This window comes from Neoarius graeffei, chromosome 17 (genome assembly GCF_027579695.1).
Source record: "Neoarius graeffei isolate fNeoGra1 chromosome 17, fNeoGra1.pri, whole genome shotgun sequence".
NCBI lineage: Eukaryota > Metazoa > Chordata > Actinopteri > Siluriformes > Ariidae > Neoarius > Neoarius graeffei.
The window spans coordinates 10,747,341-10,770,626 of NC_083585.1; the positions used below are offsets into that span (position 1 = coordinate 10,747,341).

General features: G+C 41.8%; 1 protein-coding gene across 1 annotated transcript; it reads left to right on the plus strand.

The window, feature by feature from the left end:
• Positions 1-22,432, plus strand: LOC132864603 (TLC domain-containing protein 1-like). Its single transcript, XM_060898020.1, has 4 exons — positions 1-396; positions 19,642-19,724; positions 20,230-20,312; positions 21,869-22,432. The coding sequence occupies exons 1-4, from the start codon at positions 191-193 to the stop codon at positions 22,271-22,273; spliced, it is 777 nt and encodes a 258-aa protein (XP_060754003.1). The 5' UTR covers positions 1-190; the 3' UTR covers positions 22,274-22,432.
• Positions 22,433-23,286: the final 854 nt, after the last annotated feature.

Genomic DNA, 23,286 nt, shown 5'->3' on the forward strand with positions numbered 1-23,286 from the left:
AGCACAAGGGAGGGGAATAATGCACAGAATTAAGACTCTCTCACTGCCTCAGGGAGCTGAGAAATGCAATACAATGCATGACAGCTAATAAGGAATACAAAGGGAAGCAAGAAAGACCAAACAGTAAAGGGATAGCCTTAGGAAGCTCAGAGCACACCACAGGGGACGCTACGAAGCAAGGCGGGGGAAGATGGATGGAATATTGTTGATGGTGGACCAGAACCCTGTTTTCTCTGTGTTGTTGTTCTCTCTTGTGTTCAGGGTGGTCCATCACCTCCTGAGGAAGCTGCCCCTGCCTAAAGTAGTAGAGCATGATGAGCTTCGCTCCTGGAAGTGGAGAAACCTCAGTGTGTCTCTAGTTCATTCACTGCTCACTGGCCCATGGGCCATCACCTGGTAAGTGACAATGATTCTACTTGTGTAGAATTTTTTTCAGATGATGGTGTGGAAAAGGATAGTGGATCTATGAAAATTTGGGATTGATAAGGTGTAGTTCCAGGCATCCTACAGGGATGGAGTTGGAGCTGTTTTAGTGCTGATCTGGTTTCCTCATCAACTATGAGGAAAGTATAAGATGGTTGACAATAGCAAGTGATTTATTTTGATGCTTGACAACATATGAGCATATATGCCCTATTAGAGAAAATGTTTTCAGAGAGGTTATTTGAACAGTTAAGGCATTTAGACTTCTAAAAGGGTTCTACCTAGGAGCTTCTCTGAGTCTGTTCTAGGGTCCATCAAATTCCATCAAATCTTTAAAGTGCATATCCTGGACCAATTTCGTGTTTTTTTTTATATGAAAGTATGTCCCTTTACACACTCTTCCAGAAGAGTAATTTTGCACAAGGCCATCTGTCTACAGCAGAAAAAAATAAAATAAAATAACAAAACGTGTCTGGAAAAATCCCAAGGGAGTCTGGAGCCGGATTCATGACATCACGTGTGGATCCGCCAGCAGGCTGAGAGAGCTTGCATGGGTTCAGTGCACAGTCTGTGTAGACCAAGTTTAGCAGCTAGCGATTTTGCATTGAAATATGGAATTGTCGCCTGAGCTTCTAAACCCATGGATTCATGTATCAATGCTCATCTATCTATTGTTACATAAATCATATTTTTTCTAATTGCTATTATGTATTTATATATTTCTTCATTTAGAAGAGTACTGGCTACTGTAGGAGAAAGATTTCATAAGCTACACACATGGACTCGGCTAAGCAGGGTTGTATATACATTTAATGTGTTTGACAGGTCCCAAGATCTCAAGCCCTGACACGCATATCCCTTGATACATGTGAAGTAAGTGTATTATCGCCCAGAGCTTTCGTGATGTTTACTTTTGTATGTGTCAATAAATAACATTATCTGTGTACCACACAAACTCAGGAATACCTAATCTATAGTCTCTCTTATTTCTTACCCTGGCAACAGTCAACTTGTGAATCGTTGATTTTCTTGGTCTTTTTCTCGGCTCTGCTTTGGTCCTCGGCTTCTGGGTGCCTCACACGAAGCGCTCCCATTTCTCTCTCATTCAGTCCCCCCAGGATTTCGCAGGCCTTTTTTGTGATTGTTGCGGGCTAAAATGTCTGATGTTGCAGGGGTTTTTCCAAAAAATTGCGATGAAAGTTGCGGTGTTTTTTAGATTTTTGTTGCGATTACATTGCGGGAGGAAGTGAAAGTTGCGAGAAATTGTTGCGATTTTCTCTTTTTGTGATTAAAATTGAGTGATATGTTAAATATTGGGCAGCGCCGTGGTGTAGTGGTTAGCGCTGTCGCCTCACAGCAAGAAGGTCCGGGTTCGAGCCCCGTGGCCGGCGAGGGCCTTTCTGTGCGGAGTTTGCATGTTGTCCGCGTGGGTTTCCTCCGGGTGCTCCGGTTTCCCCCACAGTCCAAAGACATGCAGGTTAGGTTAACTGGTGACTCTAAATTGACCATAGGTGTGAATGTGAGTGTGAATGGTTGTCTGTGTCTATGTGTCAGCCCCGCGATGACCTGGCAACTTGTCCAGGGTGTACCCCGCCTTTCGCCCGTAGTCAGCTGGGATAGGCTCCAGCTTGTCTGCGGCCCTGTAGAAGGATAAAGCGGCTAGAGATAATGAGATGAGATGAAACAAAGACACTGAGAAATGGTCCTATAAACAACTTTACCAATATAAAAGATTACCAGGACTACAAAAATGCAGAAAAATAGGCTTTACTTATCCAAATGCACCTGTTGGTTCAAAAGTTAAAGTGCATAGAACCTCACAGCACAACATGAAGTTACCTTAAAATATAATATAAATGCCTCAGCTTTCATGTAAGAAAAAAAACTATTAATACTAGTATTGTGTGCAGGCAGTCTCTCCTGAAGACTAAATTAAACAATAATTATAAACTAATAAAATAAATGGCTCAGGCTCCATAGAAGAAAAAACCCAATTTGAACAGAATCTCACAGTATGATGCTGAAGCTGCCTAAACAATGGAAAATAAAATACCATTTTGGCAAAAATGTTGGCATCCATTCATTTCTTGTATTAAGTAAAAAATAATGTAAAGTGCACACAGTCCTTCACTGTAAACATAACACACTTTCAGTAACAGAATTTAAGCCTATATAAACATGCTGCTTCTCTTGAACATATACACAGAAGTAAGGCGGAAGGTAGTTTGTCGACGTCACCTCAAGACGACGCCAACGATTGGTCAAATTTGTGGGAAAGTTGCGGTGATTGGATATAATTGCAACACCGCCCTGAATTCGCGGGGATTGGTTGAATTTGTGTTGAAGTTCCAAATCGCAACATCGCAAAATCCTGGAGGGTCTGCTCATTGTCCGGTCTTTTGGAAAACGATGAGTACTAATCCCATCATGATTGGTGTTGCTACACCCTCCTACGATACATCTGTTAACCATTTTAATAATTAAGTGATAACGTTGAAGAAATTTGCAGAAAACCACCAGGTCGTTTTCTCATAAACAAACCAGTGCTGACGTAGGATTCAGAAGGAGGCGTCTCGCACGTGACGTCACGAAAATCAATGTTTGCCAGGAAATCCAAATGGCAAGTTTTTTCAGAGACAGACGAATTCACCTCTAATGGCTTGATTTCAACTGAATTTTTCTGGTATTGCGCAAGGTAAAAAAATTGCACAAAATGCAAAATGTGACAGATATTTGACCAAAGTTTAATATAAAATAGGAGAATTACATTGATCTTGCTCCTGAATTTACCCGTGATATGCACTGTAAGGGTCCAACATTTATGCATGATGTATGTATGTATGTATGTATGTATGTATGAAATGCTTTGAGAATGAAGACACAGAAACTGAAGAACATTGCAAGGAAAGTTGGAAACATAACATTAAATTCAGCTCATGATAATCAATAATCTATCATCCTGATTTAGTGACTTTTTCAGTTAACAAAATAAAAATTTCAGTGTTTTAGTTGTAAGAACAATTACCCTGTGGAAATATTTTGATAAAATATATATTTTAAAAAAAAATTCTCCAAATTACCATATAACATATTTACCAATATTTGTTATTGTACACATTTTCTCCTATGGACATTCATTTATTCATCATTAGTAACCATTTTATTCTGGTTAAAATGAGACCAAAGAACTGGATGCAAGGTGGGAATTCACACTAGATGGAACATCAGCATCAGGCAGCAGAGACAGCGAGAGTTGCTGTGAATGCTTTTATTAAAAGTAAAAACTGTAAGGCACAAACAAATCCAAACCACAATATCAAAGACAGAATCCAGAAACAGCCAAAAGGATCAGGAGATGTACAGCCAGGTACTTAGAGGACAAGACTAAGATCAGGAAATGAGAAAAAAAATGATGGTCAAGATTGAGCAAACATGAAATAAAGGCTTTATACATCAGTTGTGTGATTAGTGCTGAAAGAATACTTTGCAAAGTGTCTGTGCTATGAGTGTGCTTACGTAGTGTGGTGGTGATTGAGTCCAGGAGTGTGTAATCAGTAATCAGGTGAACTTGAGCAGGCAAACTGGGAGCTGGAGTCCATGGAAGCCATGTTTGTAGTCAGAGGTGCACTCTGGGAAATGGAGTCAGATGCTGAATTTGGCACTGACATGATGTAACCCCCCTTGAGGAGCTCACTCTGCAAACAGAGTTCTTCCTTGGCTGGCCCCTGGGATGAGGCTTGGTTTTCTCAGGATGCTGATAATGAAATTCATAAACCATGAGGAGATCAAGGACATCATGAGCTGGGATCCAGCACCTTTCATCAGGACCACAGTATTCCCAGTTGATCAGGTACTGGAGTTTACCCTGTTCAACATGAGTAGAGGATGCATTTGATTCTGTAGGCCATTCTATCTTGATTTCAAGGGGTTCAGGTGGTGTGGATGGGGGTACTCCTTCTGCTCATGGACATTGAATTGCTGGGTTGCACATCCACCTCATTAGATATGTAAGACGCGAAGTGATGGTCAGCTAAGCTCACTGTTCACAAAGCATTACTACCGCTGGGGCATCTTGCTAATTGTTAAGATGTCCTAAGCTTGTGTTGTTTTGGGCTGTTCAAATTGAGCAAATATGAAGCTGACAAAAGTTTCTTCCGGGTTCCTTGTGAAGTGATTAAAAAGAGTGAAAGAGCAAAGGATTTTACCAAAAGACAACGAGAAAGGTGGCTCTTGAACCTTTCACTGCAATCAAAGGGAGCAGAGCTGAAAAACACTTGAGTTTGCAGTTAACACTTCATGAAAGGTTTGTAAGTTCCACTGATTTATTTTGTTTGGATTCACAAATTACTTTTCTCGCCATTTCCATTATTTCATGATATTTTGAAGTTCAGGAGACGCCTAAGTTCTCAGATGTGTTTTTATTTACTGTTTGATCATGGTTGCCATATTGTAACCTAATGCATATGTTTTCACTTTATTTGTCAGGATGTCCTAGCAATATTTACAAGGATGATTATGTAGATTGGGCTCCTACACTGAACTTAGGACTTGATAAAGTGAAGTGAAAGAGCAATCAGAGGAGAGTAAAGAGCACAAAGAACAAGTAAAATTGTGAGAAGAAAAGTGCAAACATTCTGAGTGTGCTCAGGCCTTGCTTGAGTTTCATACAACCCCGATTCCAAAAAAGTTGGGACAAAGTACAAATTGTAAATAAAAATGGAATGCAATGATGTGGAAGTTTCAAAATTCCATATTTTATTCAGAATAGAACATAGATGACATATCAAATGTTTAAACTGAGAAAATGTATCATTTAAAGAGAAAAATTAGGTGATTTTAAATTTCATGACAACACCACATCTCAAAAAAGTTGGGACAAGGCCATGTTTACCACTGTGAGACATCCCCTTTTCTCTTTACAACAGTCTGTAAACATCTGGGGACTGAGGAGACAAGTTGCTCAAGTTTAGGGATAGGAATGTTAACCCATTCTTGTCTAATGTAGGATTCTAGTTGCTCAACTGTCTTAGGTCTTTTTTGTCGTATCTTCCGTTTTATGATGCGCCAAATGTTTTCTATGGGTGAAAGATCTGGACTGCAGGCTGGCCAGTTCAGTACCTGGACCCTTCTTCTACGCAGCCATGATGCTGTAATTGATGCAGTATGTGGTTTGGCATTGTCATGTTGGAAAATGCAAGGTCTTCCCTGAAAGAGACGTCATCTGGATGGGAGCATATGTTGCTCTAGAACCTGGATATACCTTTCAGCATTGATAGTGTCTTTCCAGATGTGTAAGCTGCCTATGCCACATGCACTAATGCAACCCCATACCATCAGAGATGCAGGCTTCTGAACTGAGTGCTGATAACAACTTGGGTCGTCCTTCTCCTCTTTAGTCCAAATGACACGGTGTCCCTGATTTCCATAAAGAACTTCAAATTTTGATTCATCTGACCACAGAACAGTTTTCCACTTTGCCACAGTCCATTTTAAATGAGCCTTGGCCCAGAGAAGACGTCTGCGCTTCTGGATCATGTTTAGATACAGCTTCTTCTTTGAACTATAGAGTTTTAGCTGGCAACGGCGGATGGCACGGTGAATTGTGTTCACAGATAATGTTCTCTGGAAATATTCCTGAGCCCATTTTGAGATTTCCAATACAGAAGCATGCCTGTATGTGATGCAATTCCGTCTAAGGGCCCGAAGATCACGGGCACCCAGTATGGTTTTCCGGCCTTGACCCTTATGCACAGAGATTCTTCCAGATTCTCTGGATCTTTTGATGATATTATGCACTGTAGATGATGATATGTTCAAACTCTTTGCAGTTTTACACTGTCGAACTCCTTTCTGATATTGCTCCACTATTTGTCGGCACAGAATTAGGGGGATTGGTGATCCTCTTCCCATCTTTACTTCTGAGAGCCGCTGCCACTCCAAAATGCTCTTTTTATACCCAGTCATGTTAATGACCTATTGCCAACTGACCTAATGAGTTGCAATTTGGTCCTCCAGCTGTTCCTTTTTTGTACCTTTAACTTTTCCAGCCTCTTATTGCCCCTGTCCCAACTTTTTTGAGATGTGTTGCTGTCATGAAATTTCTAATGAGCCAATATTTGGCATGAAATTTCAAAATGTCTCACTTTCGATATTTGATATGTTGTCTATGTTCTATTGTGAATACAATATCAGTTTTTGAGATTTGTAAATTATTGCATTTTGTTTTTATTTACAATTTGTACTTTGTCCCAACTTTTTGGAATCGGGGTTGTACACTAATGAGAATTGAGACACCAGAACCCCAAGGAATCCAGCAGGATTGAAAATCGAGCAGTTGTGGCTTGTTTACACTTGATACTAAAACTTGTAGCATCCTAGCAACTATCGCAAAGACGTGTCCAAAAAGCCCCAAAATGTCTACTTACCTGGGCATAAATGATACAGCATTTATCTTATAATGTCTTGATCCCTAGATGTTTAACCCAATTTAAAAAAAATGTACACTGTTCTTCCAGGCTTTCATCTGTGTGTCCGTGTAGAAAGATGTCTGCAGCACCAGGTAGTTTAAGATGTTGGGGAACTCAACGGATGGATAATTTTTAGTGATAGGCCATCTGAAGCAGAGGCTCCAAAGCGCATATCGAGTATAAGGGGGCATGTCAGATGAAGCCCTGCTTCAAGGCGTGTATCATTTAGCAGAAAACCACGTGACTTATGACAGATGAGTCCTCAGTTTCTTTGTTTCATTCTGGGTGTGAGAGAAAAGGAACCACCTCAAGCCAAACAAAATGGAAAAAAAAAATCTGTTCCAAAGGCTCCCCTAAATGTTACTCCAGCTGCAGTAGCATTCACAGTCCCATCAGACAAACATAAATGTTACCCCCTTTATGTTTATGCACGCTTTTTTATTGTGCAGAAACAATTATACTGAGCATAAATTCATACAGTGTATGCGTGTGTGAAAATAATAAGAGTAGATACCAAATAACAAAAAGGCACATAAAAACATATTACATAAGTTATTTTAAAATGGAACACTGTGCAAAGTACATGGAAATAATAATGCAAAGTGGTAGAACACTGATGTGATGTAGAAATTAAAGCATGCTGTATATGTCTCTTTGCAGTAGGTGTCGCTAGTGAGCTCTATTGAATGGCAATTAACTTTTTAGTGAATCACAACTGAGACTCAATCCCACAGTCACGTCTTCCATTGAAGAAGCGGAGGCTGATGACTCAGGGGCGGACTCGTCCATTACCCAAGCCAAAGTCACTGAGGTGGTTAGCAAGCTCCTCGGTGGCAAGGCACTGGGGGTGGATGAGAGCCGCCCTGAGTATCTCAAGTCTCTGGATGTTGTGGGGCTGTCTTGGCTGATACGCCTCTGCAACATCGCGTGGCGGTCGGGGACAGTGCCTCTGGAGGGACTGGGGTGGTGGTCCCTCTTTTTAAGAAAGGGGACCGGAGAGTGTGCTCCAATTATAGGGGAATCACACTTCTCAGCCTCCCAGGGAAGGTTTACTCCAGGGTACTGGAGAGGAGAATTCGGCCGATAGTCGAACCTCGGATCCAGGAGGAACAATGTGGTTTTCGTCCTGGTCGCGGAACACTGGACCAGCTCTATACCCTTCATAGGGTACTCCAGGGTTCATGGGAGTTTGCCCAACCAGTCCACATGTGCTTTGTGGATCTGGAGAAGGCATTCAACCGTGTCCCTCGTGGTATTCTGTGGGGGGTGCTTCGGGAGTATGGGGTTCGGGGCTCTTTGCTAAGGGCTGTCTGGTCCCTGTAAGAACGGAGCAGGAGTCTGGTTCGCATTGCCAGCAGTAAGTCAGACCTGTTCCCAGTGCATGTTGGACTCCGTCAGGGCTGCCCTTTGTCACCGGTTCTGTTCATAATTTTTATGGACAGAATTTCTAGGCGCAGCCAGGGGCCGGAAGGAATCCTGTTTAGGAATCATAGGATTTCATCTTTGCTTTTTGTAGATGATGTTGTCCTGTTGGCTTCTGCAAACCAGGACCTTCAGCATGCACTGGGGCGGTTTGCAGTCATGTGTGAAGCGGCTGGGATGAGAATCAGCACCTCCAAGTCCGAGGCCATGGTTCTCGACCGGAAAAGGGTTGCTTGCCCTCTCCAGGTTGGTGGAGAAGTCCTGCCTCAAGTGGAGGAGCTTAAGTATCTCGGAATCTTGTTCACAATCACAAATGAGGGAAGGATAGAGTGTGAGATCGACAGGCGGATCGGTGCGGCCTCTGCAGTGATGCGGTCGCTTTACCGGTCCATCGTGGTGAAGAAGGAGCTGAGCCAAAAGGTGACGCTCTCGATTTACCGGTCGATCTATGTTCCGACTCTCACCTATGGTCATGAGCTTTGGGTAATGACCGAAAGAACAAGATCACGGATACAAGTGGCAGAAATGAGTTTCCTTCGCAGGGTGGCTGGGTGCTCCCTTAGAGATAGGGTGAGAAGTCACTCGGGAGGAGCTCGGAGTAGAGCCACTGCTCCTCCACATCGAGAGGAATCAGCTGAGGTGGCTCGGGCATCTCTTTCAGATGCCTCCTGGACGCCTCCCTGGGGAGGTGTTCCAGGCATGTCCCCCCAGGAGGAGGCCCCAGGGAAGACCCAGGACATGCTGGAGGGACTATGTCTCTCAGCTGGCCTGGGAATGCCTCGGTGTTCTTCCCGAGGAGCTGGCTGAGGTGTCTGGGGAAAGGGAAGTTTGGGCTTCCATGCTCAGACTGCTGCCTCCGCGACCCGGCCCCGGATAAGCGGAAGAAGATGAGACGAGACAACTGAGGCCTCGTCTGTCATCGGTCACATGGTTTTCTGCTAAACAATACACACCTCAAAGCGGGGCTTCATCTGTCATGCCCCCTTATACTGGATACGTGCTTCGGTGCCTCACTAATAATTTTCCAACTCATAGGAAAAAAGCCTTCTTTGATAACGTGTAAGGACCTACCCATTGCAAAAAGCAACTTTCTAAAGATATTTTTACCATGCATTGGCCTCTAAACTGAGAAAATAGTCAGAGACGGTTTCACTAGCTCTTTGCATAATACTGGCCAAATTGGTTTGCTTGACCACCATTTCATTCACCAGAAGTAAACTCGCAAGCAAAAGTCATCAGAATCAGAATCAGAAGCACTTTTATTGCCAGGTATGTGGACACACACGAGGAATTTGACTCCGGTTTCACTTAGCTCTCATAGTACAAAAACAGATAAAAAGCATAAACACAAAACAAACAAACAAAAAAAAAGGTGCAATAGGTGCATAGTGCAAACTAATCCAGGTAAGTCAAGTATGAAATAGATAAATAAACATAAAGTATACAGTGTGCACAGAATGACGGTATGAGTGTGCAGATATTTTACAAGTGATATTACTGATATATGAATCTGGATTTTAGCTGTTCATCACAGAAAGGATTTTCCCTTTTGGTGCAATATGGTGCATAGTGCAAAGATGAAATAGTAAATATAAATAAGTATAAATATAATATAAGTAGGGGCGGCACGGTGGTGTAGTGGTTAGCGCTGTCGCCTCACAGCAAGAAGGTCCTGGGTTCGAGCCCCGGGGCCAGGGCCTTTCTGTGTGGAATTTGCATGTTCTCCCCGTGTCCGCGTGGGTTTCCTCCGGGTGCTCCGGTTTCCCCCACAGTCCAAAGACATGCAGGTTAGGTTAACTGGTGACTCTAAATTGACCGTAGGTGTGAATGTGAGTGTGAATGGTTGTCTGTGTCTATGTGTCAGCCCTGTGATGACCTGGCGACTTGTCCAGGGTGTACCCTGCCTTTCGCCCGTAGTCAGCTGGGATAGGCTCCAGCTTGCCTGCGACCCTGTAGAAGGATAAAGCGGCTAGAGATAATGAGATGAGATAATATAAGTAACAGTGAGCACAGAATGACAGTATGAGTATGCAGATATTTTACTGATATACAACCCCGATTCCAAAAAAGTTGGGACAAAGTACAAATTGTAAATAAAAATGGAATGCAATAATTTACAAATCTCAAAAACTGATATTGTATTCACAATAGAACATAGACAACATATCATATGTCGAAAGTGAGACATTTTGAAATTTCATGCCAAATATTGGCTCATTTGAAATTTCATGACAGCAACACATCTCAAAAAAGTTGGGACAGGGGCAATAAGAGGCTGGAAAAGTTTTAGGTACAAAAAAGGAACAGCTGGAGGACCAAATTGCAACTCATTAGGTCAATTGGCAATAGGTCATTAACATGACTGGGTATAAAAAGAGCATCTTGGAGTGGCTGCGGCTCTCAGAAGTAAAGATGGGAAGAGGATCACCAATCCCCCTAATTCTGTGTCGACAAATAGTGGAGCAATATCAGAAAGGAGTTCAACAGTGTAAAATGGCAAAGAGTTTGAACATATCACCATCTACAGTGCATAATATCAAAAGATTCAGAGAATCTGGAAGAATCTCTGTGCGTAAGGGTCAGGGCCGGAAAACCATACTGGGTGCCCGTGATCTTCGGGCCCTTAGACGGCACTGCATCACATACAGGCATGCTTCTGTATTGGAAATCTCAAAATGGGCTCAGGAATATTTCCAGAGAACATTATCTGTGAACACAATTCACTGTGCCAGCCGCCGTTGCCAGCTAAAACTCTATAGTTCAAAGAAGAAGCCGTATCTAAACATGATCCAGAAGCGCAGACATCTTCTCTGGGCCAAGGCTCATTTAAAATGGACTGTGGCAAAGTGGAAAACTGTTCTGTGGTCAGACGAATCAAAATGTGAAGTTCTTTATGGAAATCAGGGACGCCGTGTCATTCGGACTAAAGAGGAGAAGGACGACCCAAGTTGTTGTTAGCGCTCAGTTCAGAAGCCTGCATCTCTGATGGTATGGGGTTGCATTAGTGCGTGTGGCATGGGCAGCTTACACATCTGGAAAGACACCATCAATGCTGAAAGGTATATCCAGGTTCTAGAGCAACATATGCTCCCATCCAGACGACGTCTCTTTCAGGGAAGACCTTGCATTTTCCAACATGACAATGCCAAACCACATACTGCATCAATTACAGCATCATGGCTGCGTAGAAGAAGGGTCCGGGTACTGAACTGGCCAGCCTACAGTCCAGATCTTTCACCCATAGAAAACATTTGGCGCATCATAAAACGGAAGATATGACAAAAAAGACCTAAGGCAGTTGAGCAACTAGAATCCTACATTCGACAAGAATGGGTTAACATTCCTATCCCTAAACTTGAGCAACTTGTCTCCTCAGTCCCCAGACGTTTACAGACAGTTGTAAAGAGAAAAGGGGATGTCTCACAGTGGTAAACATGGCCTTGTCCCAACTTTTTTGAGATGTGTTGCTGTCATGAAATTTAAAATCACCTAATTTTTCTCTTTAAATGATACATTTTCTCAGTTTAAACATTTGATATGTCATCTATGTTCTATTCTGAATAAAATATGTAATTTTGAAACTTCCACATCATTGCATTCCGTTTTTATTTACAATTTGTACTTTGTCCCAACTTTTTTTGGAATCGGGGTTGTATGAATCCGGATTTTAGCTGTTCATCACAGAGACAACCTGAGGGAAGAAACTATTCTTGTGTCTGGTTGTTTTTTCATACAGTGATCTATATTGCCTCCCTGAGGGGAGAAGTTTAAACAGTTTGTGACCAGAGTGTGATGGGTCCACAGAGATGTTACCTGCCCGTTTCCTGACTCTGGACAGGTACAGGTCTTGGATGGAGGGCAGGTTGACACCAGTAATTTTCTCTGCAGACCTTATTGTCTGTTTCAGTCTGTTCTTCTCCTGTTTGGTGACCGATCCAAACCAAACAGTGATGGAAGAGCAAAGAACAGACTGAATGATGGCAGAGTAGAATTGTGTCAGCAGCTCCTTAGGCAGGTTGAGCTTCCTGAGCTGGCGCAGAAAGTACAACCTCTGCTGTGCCTTTTTGATGATAGTGACTGTGTTGGTCTCCCACTTCAAGTCCCGAGAGATTGTGGAACTCTGCTTTCAACAGCAGTCACAGTGTTGTTGGTGATGGGCAGCAGAGTGTGTGTGGGGGGGCTCCTCCTAAAGTCCACTGTCATCTCCACAGTTTTGAGTGTGTTCAGCTCCAGATTGTCCTGACCGCACCAACAGACCAGCTGTTCAACCTCCCATCTGTATGCAGACTCGTCACCATCTCGGATGAGGCCGATGACCGTTGTATCGTCCGCAAATTTCAGGAGTTTAACAGACGGGTCTCTTGAGGTGCAGTCGTTGGTATAAAGGGAGAAGAGCAGTGGGGAGAGCACACACCCTTGGGGGGCGCCAGTGCTGATAGTCTGAGTGCTGGATATGATGCTCCCCATCTTCACCTGCTGCTTCCTGTCAGTCAGGAAGTTTGTAATCCACTGACAGGTGGAGGAGGGCACAGTGAGCTGGGTGAGCTTGGTGTGGAGGATGTCTGGAACAATGGTGTTGAATGCCAAACTGAAGTCCATGAACAGGATCCTGGCGTATGCCCCTGCAGTGTCAAGGTGTTGCAGGATATAGTCATGTGTCAAGTCATGTGACTGAATATAATCTATTGCAGGCTTAATGCATGATATGTGGAATGGAGAATGCTGGTAATTTCTAGGAAGTTTAAGCTGGTAGGGGGCATCATTGATATGTTTGAGAATCTTGTAAGGGCCAATGTAGCAGTGCAAAAGTTTTACTTACCCTGAGTCAATGGAATGGGGTGAGCTAGGTAGCCAAATGCATCAAAGAATTCTGGGCATACTTAGCCCATAGGAGGAAGTGGGCCCAATCTTTTTGGTTAGAGGCACTGAAGGACCATAGAAATCTTCCTATTTCCTGGTTGAACTGCTCCACTTAGCTGTTAATCTGATGGTGATTGTCTGAGGTGAGGCTGATGGTCACACCCAGCTTCTCCATGAAGTTTGTCCAAACTTGGGAAGTCCAAACTCAGTCAATATCTTCTGGCAAACCATAGTATTGGAATGCATGATTAGATATGAGCTCTGCAGTTCCAAAGGCTGTGGTTGGCAGTGGTATTAGGCAGAGAAATTTGGAAAATCAATCAGTGATGACCAGAATGACTGTGTTACCTTGCAAGACAGAGAGGTCAGTCATGAAATTCAAGGCAAGGTGGGACCATTGGAGTGGGTAGTGGCATCAGCTTTTCTACAGGCAGGACCTTGGGACCTTAGATTGTGCACAGTCTGTACAGGAAGAGCTGAATTGTTAAATGTCCATTAATATATGAGGCCACCACTATTTAGTTTTTGTTTTTTTCTTTTTTATCAGACATCTAATTTTTGGGTTTGTTTACCTGACATGTTTCGACGTACAACTTCCGTCTTCCTCAGAGTGTCCCCGGATGTTATTGGTGACGCATCTTTTATCAGCTGCATGCCACCACTATTTGTTTCTGAGCAAGTCATGGGTTTTGTGGATGCCTGGATGTCCTGTAGCCAGTGATGTGTGAGCCCAGGTGATGATGAGGGGTTAAAAAGTTTTTCCCTGAGGGCATGTGCTTGGAGCATGATGGTGGTTGGCATGGTTTATTTCTTGATCCAGATCCCAGGTTAGTGCACCTATGAAGCATGATTCATGAAGAATGGGTCCCTGGTTTAATTTTATTGGCATGGTCAGGTGCATGTTGGACAGAGCATCTGCTTTGCCATTCTTGGAACCTGGTTGGAATGAAATGGTGAATTGAAGTCATGTGATGAATAAGGCCCATCTGGCTCAGCAAGAATTGAGTTGTTTAGTAATTCTCAGATATTTGAGGTTCTTGTGATAGGTAAATAGGGTGTAAGGTGCCCTCAAGCCAGTGTCTCCATTCCTTCCTTTGGCCTAAAGGTTAGAGAAACAGCTTTGGGACCAAAAGGTTGCCAGTTTGATTCCCTGGACCAGCAGGAAAAGTGTGTGGGTGGGGGAAGTGAATGAACAGCACTTTCCCGTCCCCTTACATCCAGCAAGGCACCTAACCCCCAACTGCTCCCTGGGCAGCTGCAACACAGCTACCCACTGCTCTGGGTATGTGTGCTCACATCTGCAGATGAATTAAATGCAGAGAAAGACTTTCACTGTGTTCTAATGTACTTGTGAAAAAAATTTTCAGGCACAGTGCATATTAATAGGCATTACTGTAAATATGTCTGAATTAGGCAAAATGTTAGTTTTCATCTGGTAGATATAAAATTGGTGGTCTAAAATCAAGAAACAAGTTTAAAACAGCAATCATAATGTAAAGCGTGACAATTGCAACAAAAGCAGAACAGAGTCTTCCAAGGCTAGCTTAACAGCCAGGAGTTCTCTGTTCCCCACATTATATTTACTTTCTATGATGAGTTTTTTTGGCTTTCTTTCTAAATCTTTGGGAGAGTATGATGCGTCCCAAGAATGAAATCTGGGTGACATGGAATTCACACTTTTCCCCTTTGACATAGAGCTTATTGTCATTTTGTCTGTGGAGAACATGCTTGACATGGTTAACATGGGTTTCCTTGGACAGGGAATAAATCAAAATGTCATCCATATAAGCAATGACAAATTTGCCCAAAATGTCTCTGAGAACTTCATTAATTAGATGTTGGAGACATCTGGAGATGTCTCCAGATGCTGGAGACATACACATGCTGGAGACTTACACATGCTGGAGAGCCTATATGGCATGATGCAATACTTACAGTATAGGTGTTGTGAAAAAACATTTTACATTCATTTCCCTCTCTAATGTGAATCGGATTGTATGCTCTGTGAGGGTCCAGTTTCTTGAATATTTTTGGTTTCTTTAAGCTGTTCTAGGGTGGATGGGACTAGAGGTAGAGGATAAGGATAGTTGATAGTGATCTGATAGTCAGTGCAATGTTAAAGACCTTCTCCCTTTTTACCCACAAAGAAAAAGTCGGCTGAGGCTGGAGCAGTTAGAGGGTTGAATGTATTCTTGCACTAGTGTATCGGAAATGTACTCTTGCATGGCTTGGCTCTCCATGGCTGAGAGAGGGTACATGTGATTCCTGAGGGTGTGGCCCCAGGCTTGAATTCTGTGGCACAGCTGTATGGATGATGAAGCAGTAGGTCATTGGCTTTGGTTTTGCTGCACACCTCTTAGTAAATACCATGAGTATTTTTTACTTTCTCTGTGGCCTCAGGGCTGTCGACAGAGATGGACACTGTTATCACCATCGGCACTCGAAGGCAGGATTTGTAGCATTGTGATGATCAGCTGATGATCTTTCTTTCTGTCAATGAAATGTGAGTGTTGTGTTTTTGCATCCATGGAAAGCTGAGGACGAAAGGATATTTGGATGTGACAGTGATCAAAATGGAGATAGTTTTGTCATGAAAGGATATTTGGATGTGACAGTGATCAAAATGGAGATAGTTTTGTCATGAAGGGTGCTGACTTGAAGTTGGAGTGGTTTGGTGCTGTGTGTGTGGTTCAGCGAGCTCTAGCTAGGGCTTGGATGTGGAGAGGGTGTTGAAGAGGTCAAAGGCAGAGTTTGAATTCTTCTGCAAATCGTTTTATCGATGAAATTTCCTGCTGCGCTGGAATCAATCAGTGCAAAGGCGGGCACTGATCAAGAGGAGCTCTTTGTGGTTGATGAATGGCTAGAAACTGGACATACTAGACACTGACTGACTCTATGTTGAACTCAGTCGAAGCACAGTCCTGCCTTCCTGCATTGTTCACATTTAGTGGCTGTGAATTTGGCCTGGCCTAAAGGTTAGAGAAGCAGGTCTGGAACCCGGTTCGATTCCCTGGACCAGCAGGAAAAAAATGTGTGGGATGGGGGAGTAAATGAACAGCACTTTCCTCTCCATCTACATCCATGGCTGAAGTGTCCTTGAGCAAGGCACCTAACCCCCAACTGCCCCTCGGGCACTGTAGCGCAGCTCCCCACTGGTCTGGGTATCACTGCTCACATGTGTGTGTGTTCTCTGCTTCAGATGGGTTAAACGTAGAGAAAGAATTTCACTGTGCTGTAAGGTACATGTGACAAATAAAGGCTTCTTCAAAAAGTCCCCTTCTTCTTCTTCATCTACCTGCATATCTTTAACCAGGTTTGAATCAGGTAAGTCATTCTCGAGACTCTTTGAGACTTAGTAGTAGTGCAGTAGGTGGTTGAGCGAGATTGATCTATCAGTTCATCACAACAAGCAAGCTTGGTGAGGTGTTGGTTCAGCCTGCAGCAATACGCAGCCTTAAAGGGTACCGGTACAGCATTTAAACATGATCGATATTGACAGTATAAGCCCTAATTATAATAATGTACACAAATGCAGCAACTTGATTAGCTAGCAAAAGAACTTTAAAGCCTTAAAAGTCCAAAAAGCACGTCAAGCTTTATTGCACATGGGCAACCAATATGGTGCCCAGGATGTGACATCAAGTTGTTGATAGCCAGGTACCAGAAGTTAAGTGTAGATGATGTAAACACACTCGCTAGCCTGGATTTATTCAGATGAAAAAGAGTTATCTTCAAGTCAGAATAGACAGTGGAGAAACTGGATACCTGTATGAACCTCAGAAAAAGAACTATCCACATCTGGTAAATGATTTCAGCAGTGAATCATCAGAAGATTCTAATGATGAAATCGCTGGTGCTTTGCAAGTTCAAAGTTGGGAAGGCAGGCCAAAGGGTTTGGCAGAATGTAGTCAAAATGCATTTGTGCAAAATGTGTAATATTTCTAGCCTATGTTTATTTTCCGCTGTGGGTAACCTTTAAGAACTGGTTCATTTCAGCTACTGCTAGTGGCGAGTGTTCAAAACTCCAGGGCACATTCTGCTGCTCCTCGCTTTCCCTGGGTCACTGTTAAAAGTTGTTTACCAATTTCTTTACCATCTAGAACATGGTCAAAGATGTGCTGGAGCACTTCAATGAATCTCATGGAAGACAAAGTGTGTTTCCTTTCTTGATCCCATACTATGGTTGCCCAGATTAATGCCTTGCATGTGAGCAGGGACGGACTGGGACCAAAAAACGGCCCTGGACTTTCCCCCCAAATAGGCCCACTATACTATAGTGCTATAGTAAAATGCTATAGTGGTATATTGTCTGTCATAACAAAACCCACACAGATGAACTATTTATGATTGTTTATTCAAGAACTCAAGAACACCTTATATTCAAGAACGACTAAACATCACTTGCATCTCCTAAACAAAAATGAACATAGACATTGTCTTTTATACTGCTATTTTACAGTCACTTCTATGCTTGCATTTTAAAGAGAAAAAAAATCTGTATCACTGATATTTGTAACTGACTTTGCCAACAATAATTACACTGAGCAGTCATTCTGAATGTTGGCTATTAAAAGGTTGGTACAATTAGTGCTGAGGGAGAAGAAGTTTCCTCAGAAGGTCACTGTTTTCTGCCACTCTGTCAATGATACAGTCACTATCCAGGGACGTGAGGATGTCTTTTTCAGTAGCCATTAACATGAAGGCCTCAAGATATTATTTGGAATGACGGCCTTTAAACCTGTACTTATACCTCAAAATTCTATTTTTAAAAACCAGCCAAAACTTTGGATAAACATAGAATTTGATACCTAGGCTACAGACAAGAAGAATAAAACAGATTTGGAGGTTTTTCCTAAAACCCAATTACATTTTTAGCCTTTTAGGTCTATTCTGTGTAAGAATTAGCCTGCTTGACACATTTTATAGTTTTAATATTATGCTGATTTTTTGGTAGGTAAGCCTGACAAACAGATCTAAAATTTGGCTATTAACAAATTGCACAATGCAATGCTGCTGTGATTAGTTATGATACCATTCAACCAATCATCCTTCAAACAACATTTGTAGCCTATTCCACAGACATTCCACCATGCACCACGAAAGAGAAGCCAAAGATAAATAGTACCAAAATGGAAAACACTTCTCCCCCTCAAACTTTTGGTTAATGATAGGCTAGAGCTTTGGTTCTCTTGAACGTAAAGAGCCTAATCTGCATGAATTATGCAGAGGTGAACATATGAAATCGCGGCCATTTGTGCTTGCCTATCTATTTATAATTGGCTTGCTTGGTAGTTACGTGTTTGTTTTGACAGCAATAAATCACATACTGTATTTCTCATCATCACACCGCAAATCCAGTCAATAGAAGATTGACCTACTATGAGAGGGGTCTATGAGTGGCCTTTACGTAACCTGTTTTATGCTATGGTTTTATGTCGTTGTCACTTACCGGTACCTCCTCCTTGGGTGGAATTCCCTCAGCTGCCTGCCCCTCATCATGACTATCATCATCAGCATGTGGTTGGTCAGGTTAGATGTCCACCTGGTTCTCAGTCTCACTCGGTGATAACGTGACATGAACGTTACTGCTGCTGCTTGCAGTTGCACTACTGCCAAAAAGCTCTGTGAGCTTTCTACATTTTGAAGCATCTTCTTCAAGTGACTTCACTTTCTTTTGTTTTAACTTTTCCCATCCACCTTTCTCCTTATGTTTTCTGCTTGCCATCTTTCTGTTGATAGACACTAACGTTACTCTTCTTTGTTGGCTTTTAGGCCTATGGAATAATGATTGACGGATAAATTATCGTCTTAGCGCCACCTGTTGTTAGTTGATAGACTGAAAATTTTGGTTATTGAACAGGGCCAACGGCCGTAGACCGGATAGCCGTTCTGGACTTTTCCAGAACGCACAGATTGCCAGTCCGCCCCTGCGTGTGAGAACTGAGCCACTTTACATTGTTCAGAGACTCTTTGTTCAGAGAAATACATATAACATTGGAGTAGGAACCCTTGACACTTAGTGCAGTTACCTACATACTTCTCAGGGCAAACAGTGAAAGGGAGAGCCATGTGATAGGTTGCTGCCATCTTAGTACGCTGTTGGTTTAGGAGGCAGCTGCACCATCTTGGTACTGAACAGGGCTATCTGGTCTTGTTGCTCCCCGACTAGATGGCCTTGGGCTGCAATCGCTTGTTGCTAGTTTAATATTCCCACTGCCTCCATATGGTGAAATATACTGCCAGACAGCAGAGACAGCAAATGCTTTTATTAAAAGTAAAGACTAGAAAGCACAAATCCATCCAAATGATATAAAAAAAATTCAAAAGTGCTGTGGGATCAATAAATATTAATAGAAAGATGATCATATATTTGTTTTGTGTATTTCAGTGATGTGTAATTCAAGTGAAGAAATCATTTCAACTGTCCACATGAAAGGAATTTATTTGTGATTACTTTGTCACGCTGCAGTGTGTGCCTATGGCCAGAGATGCTGAGTAGCATGCATTCTTTTTCCACACCAGTCTGCCACCTGCTTGTGAGTGTTTCAGCAGGTCAGTAACCACCCCACTTCATTTCAGATTGGGTTATAAGACAATAATATGCTCCTGGTTTGTTAAATGATTACTCTCCATAATGCCACCCCCCTCCCCCCCAAAAAAAAAGCCCCTTCATGCAACCCCCACCCCCATATTATTATGTATGTGACAACCAGCCTCAGCAAATATAGAGCAAAGAACTTTGGAATTTTATGCAAATTAAAAAAAATAAATTATCTAAAGATTATGAAGTAGTGCTTCAAGGAATACATGACAAATTTTATTTATTTTCACAGTAGTTTCTAGTTAAACTTAAATGGATAATTCAGTGCTGTGGATATGTGGAATTGCATAATTATTTAAAAATGACTTAATAATAAATAAATAAATAAATAAATAAATAAATAATCATCACACCATTTGTAGTTTGTCCAGAATAGTCAGTGTTATTTCTACTAACGCTGTAAAACTGTGATGCAAACATAAACCTAACACTAAACCTGGGCCCTTGATGTTGCAGGTTACTTTGTGCAAGATGCTGGTGACATCATATTTTCAGGACATTCCATAGGATCATGGGAGTTCCTGCTCCATCACTTCTTGGTGAGTTGCATTTGTGCAACACAGAACAATGAAAAACTCAATATGGTCCAGCAGTGATAATGGTCCGAGTGAGGGTGCCAATGTTCTGCCTGTATCTCCTTCATAAAAAGGTCACAACAGATCACATTATGGGTGCACAATGTTTGTGATCTACACAAACATGCCTGTGTGTCTTTTCTTAACATTGGGAAACAACAGAACCTTTATGTAAACAGCAATAAGTACAGCAATAGTAAGTTTAGCATTATATTATGTTAAGGCTATGTCTGATAGTGTACCACTCTCTGAGGAAGAAAGCACCACTGACTATATACTTCTTTAAACGTACAGTTACTTCTTCATGTGAGTAAAGTATTTGTGGATAAATAAATAAGTTACATTGAAACAGTACATGAAACAAATGTGCACAGAGTCAAACAGGAAGTAACAATCACAAAGAGAATGATGGCTTGGACAAGATACTAGGGTTCCTAGGACAAGACATCACACTGTGTGTAAAAGCCTGGGTTATTTATGTAATGTGTGTGTTTAGTGACAAATGAGTGTAATCAGAAGTCCAGTGATGCTGAGTGGGTGAATGCGTCAGGTCACCAAGTTCCAGCCATGTTGTTGGGACTACAGCATGACAACTATGTCATGACAAGACATGACAAATATTTAAATGTTATTTTAATTTAGTTGCTAAGAAGAATGTTTTTGTTCTAGTTTATATAGTTTATATTTTAAAAAGTAGACAAGCAAAAACAATAACAATAACAATGTATAGATTTTTATACTATTTAAACTGTTAAGCTCTGGACAGGTCCAGACATACATTCCTCACTCTCTGAACTATACGCATTTTTCTATTAGTTTCACTGCAGATCCTGAGTACATGAATAATATGCTTAAAAATTAAGACCTGATTAATAACCCAAAGCTTTGTGTTAACACTGTGGACCAGATTTGGGCACACCAATGGAAGTAGAGCCGTTAGGTTAACGTGGGGCGGCCTTGGGCCGAGGTGCCCTTGAGCAAGGTACCGAACCCCTGACTGCTCCCCGGGCGCTCTGGGCTGCCCACTGCTCTGGGTGTGTGTGTGCGTGTGTTCACTGCTTCAGATGGGTTAAATGCAGAGGATGAATTTCACTGTGCTTGAAGTGTGTATGTGATGAATAAAGGTTTCTTATTATTATTATTATTATTATTATTATTATTAATCATTGGGAACTTAGACTTATAGTAGTCTTTATAAAGACTGCTGAGTTGGCAGAACTCAACAAGACTATGTAACACACACACACACACACACACACACACACACACACACACGTAACTGAGAAACAGGATGAACTATTAAAACTTGATATTCAATATTTGATATTCCAGAACATGTAATAAGACAATAACTCAAGGTCAAAAAGCTAACACGAAATCAAAAGTGTCAAAAAAACCAGCCCCTCCATAACACTCAACAAGTCAAAAGCCACACCCCCATAATTACAATGGCATTACCCCTACATAGAACAAATTATTCACTTCATCCATGCATTCCTTCCTGTATCTGTAACCCACAGGTGTTGTGGTGCTTCCTGTACAATCTGTACACCAAGCGCTATGTAGCTGGAGCAGTGGTTGCCCTCCTGGTGGAAGTGAACAGCATGACCCTCCATGCACGGCTGCTGCTGAAACTGGCAGGAGCTCAGGGGTCACGTCTATACCATGCTAACAAGTTCCTCAACCTCTTCACATATGTCACCTTCCGCCTGGGTGCCCAGTTTTACATAACCTATTACATCATCATCAACTTCTCTTTGCTGCAACATGGCAGCTACTTCCTGCTCACCGTACTCCTCATGGACACCATGATACTCATCTACTTCTACCGATTGCTCAGGGCTGACTTTTGCCCCAGAGGAAAGGGCCATGTCATACAGAATGGCACTCACCGCAGAAGTTCCTCTCAGCTCTTTGATGACTGATTGGACTTTGGAGGATGAATAAAAACCTGACTGTCTGCTTCATTACCCTTAGTTTAAGACTGTGATTTCACCTGGTCATTTCAGTGTCTTGTTTCTGGGTTGTATTCTGATAAGAGCAGCACAAATTTATACATGTAGTAAAAGTATCTCAACGTGCATTAGCCAGCATGAAATCTGATTTCAGTATTACACATTAATATACTATGAATTAATCAGCCCATTACATTCTATTTCCTGTGATAGTCCATATTTTCAGTTTATTTTTATGCAAAAGACGTTTAGTGCATCAAAAATCAAGATATGTGCATTGTTTTTCATCTATATCAAACATTTGGCTTGAAGAGATTGATATATTTACACTTATATGACATAACTAAAACATGTTTCATAAATCTGTTTGAAGTGGTTTGAATAATTTGCTTTAAATCTATTTAAAATCCATCCTGGATGCAATTGCACAGGCATTTTTACGTGGATAATCTCTATCCAGATATAATCCTCATATTCAAGACGCATGAAACAACCAAGTGTAACAAAAGTCTTAATTTAATGGTTTTGTGTATGCCCAGATCACTGGGATATGTGTTTACCCTGAAAATCTGTGACTGCCTCTCTCTGCCTTCTCTCAAGAGCTCCTCAAGAATCTCACTGCCTCCTGTTTTTCTGCAATTGTGATTAGTGTCTAATGAGATGTGGGTAAACTGTATGGCCTTCAATGTCAGGCCTTGTGAACTGACTACATGGTTGTAAAAAAATAAGCAATAACGTAGCACTGAATTGCAGACACTTTTAAAGAATCTTGTTATACCATAGATAATGTTCACCTTTTTAGATGGAACTTTGTAATTCATAATTAGAGTCATAACATTCATAATGGTACATGTGTTTGCCAATCTCCAGACTGGAAATCTAAATTGTCTATGTATCATTTGATTACTTTGGCTGTGCTTTAATAATACACTTCACGTAGAACAAGTGGCACTTTTTTTATATGAAACAACTTCCAGGTCCTA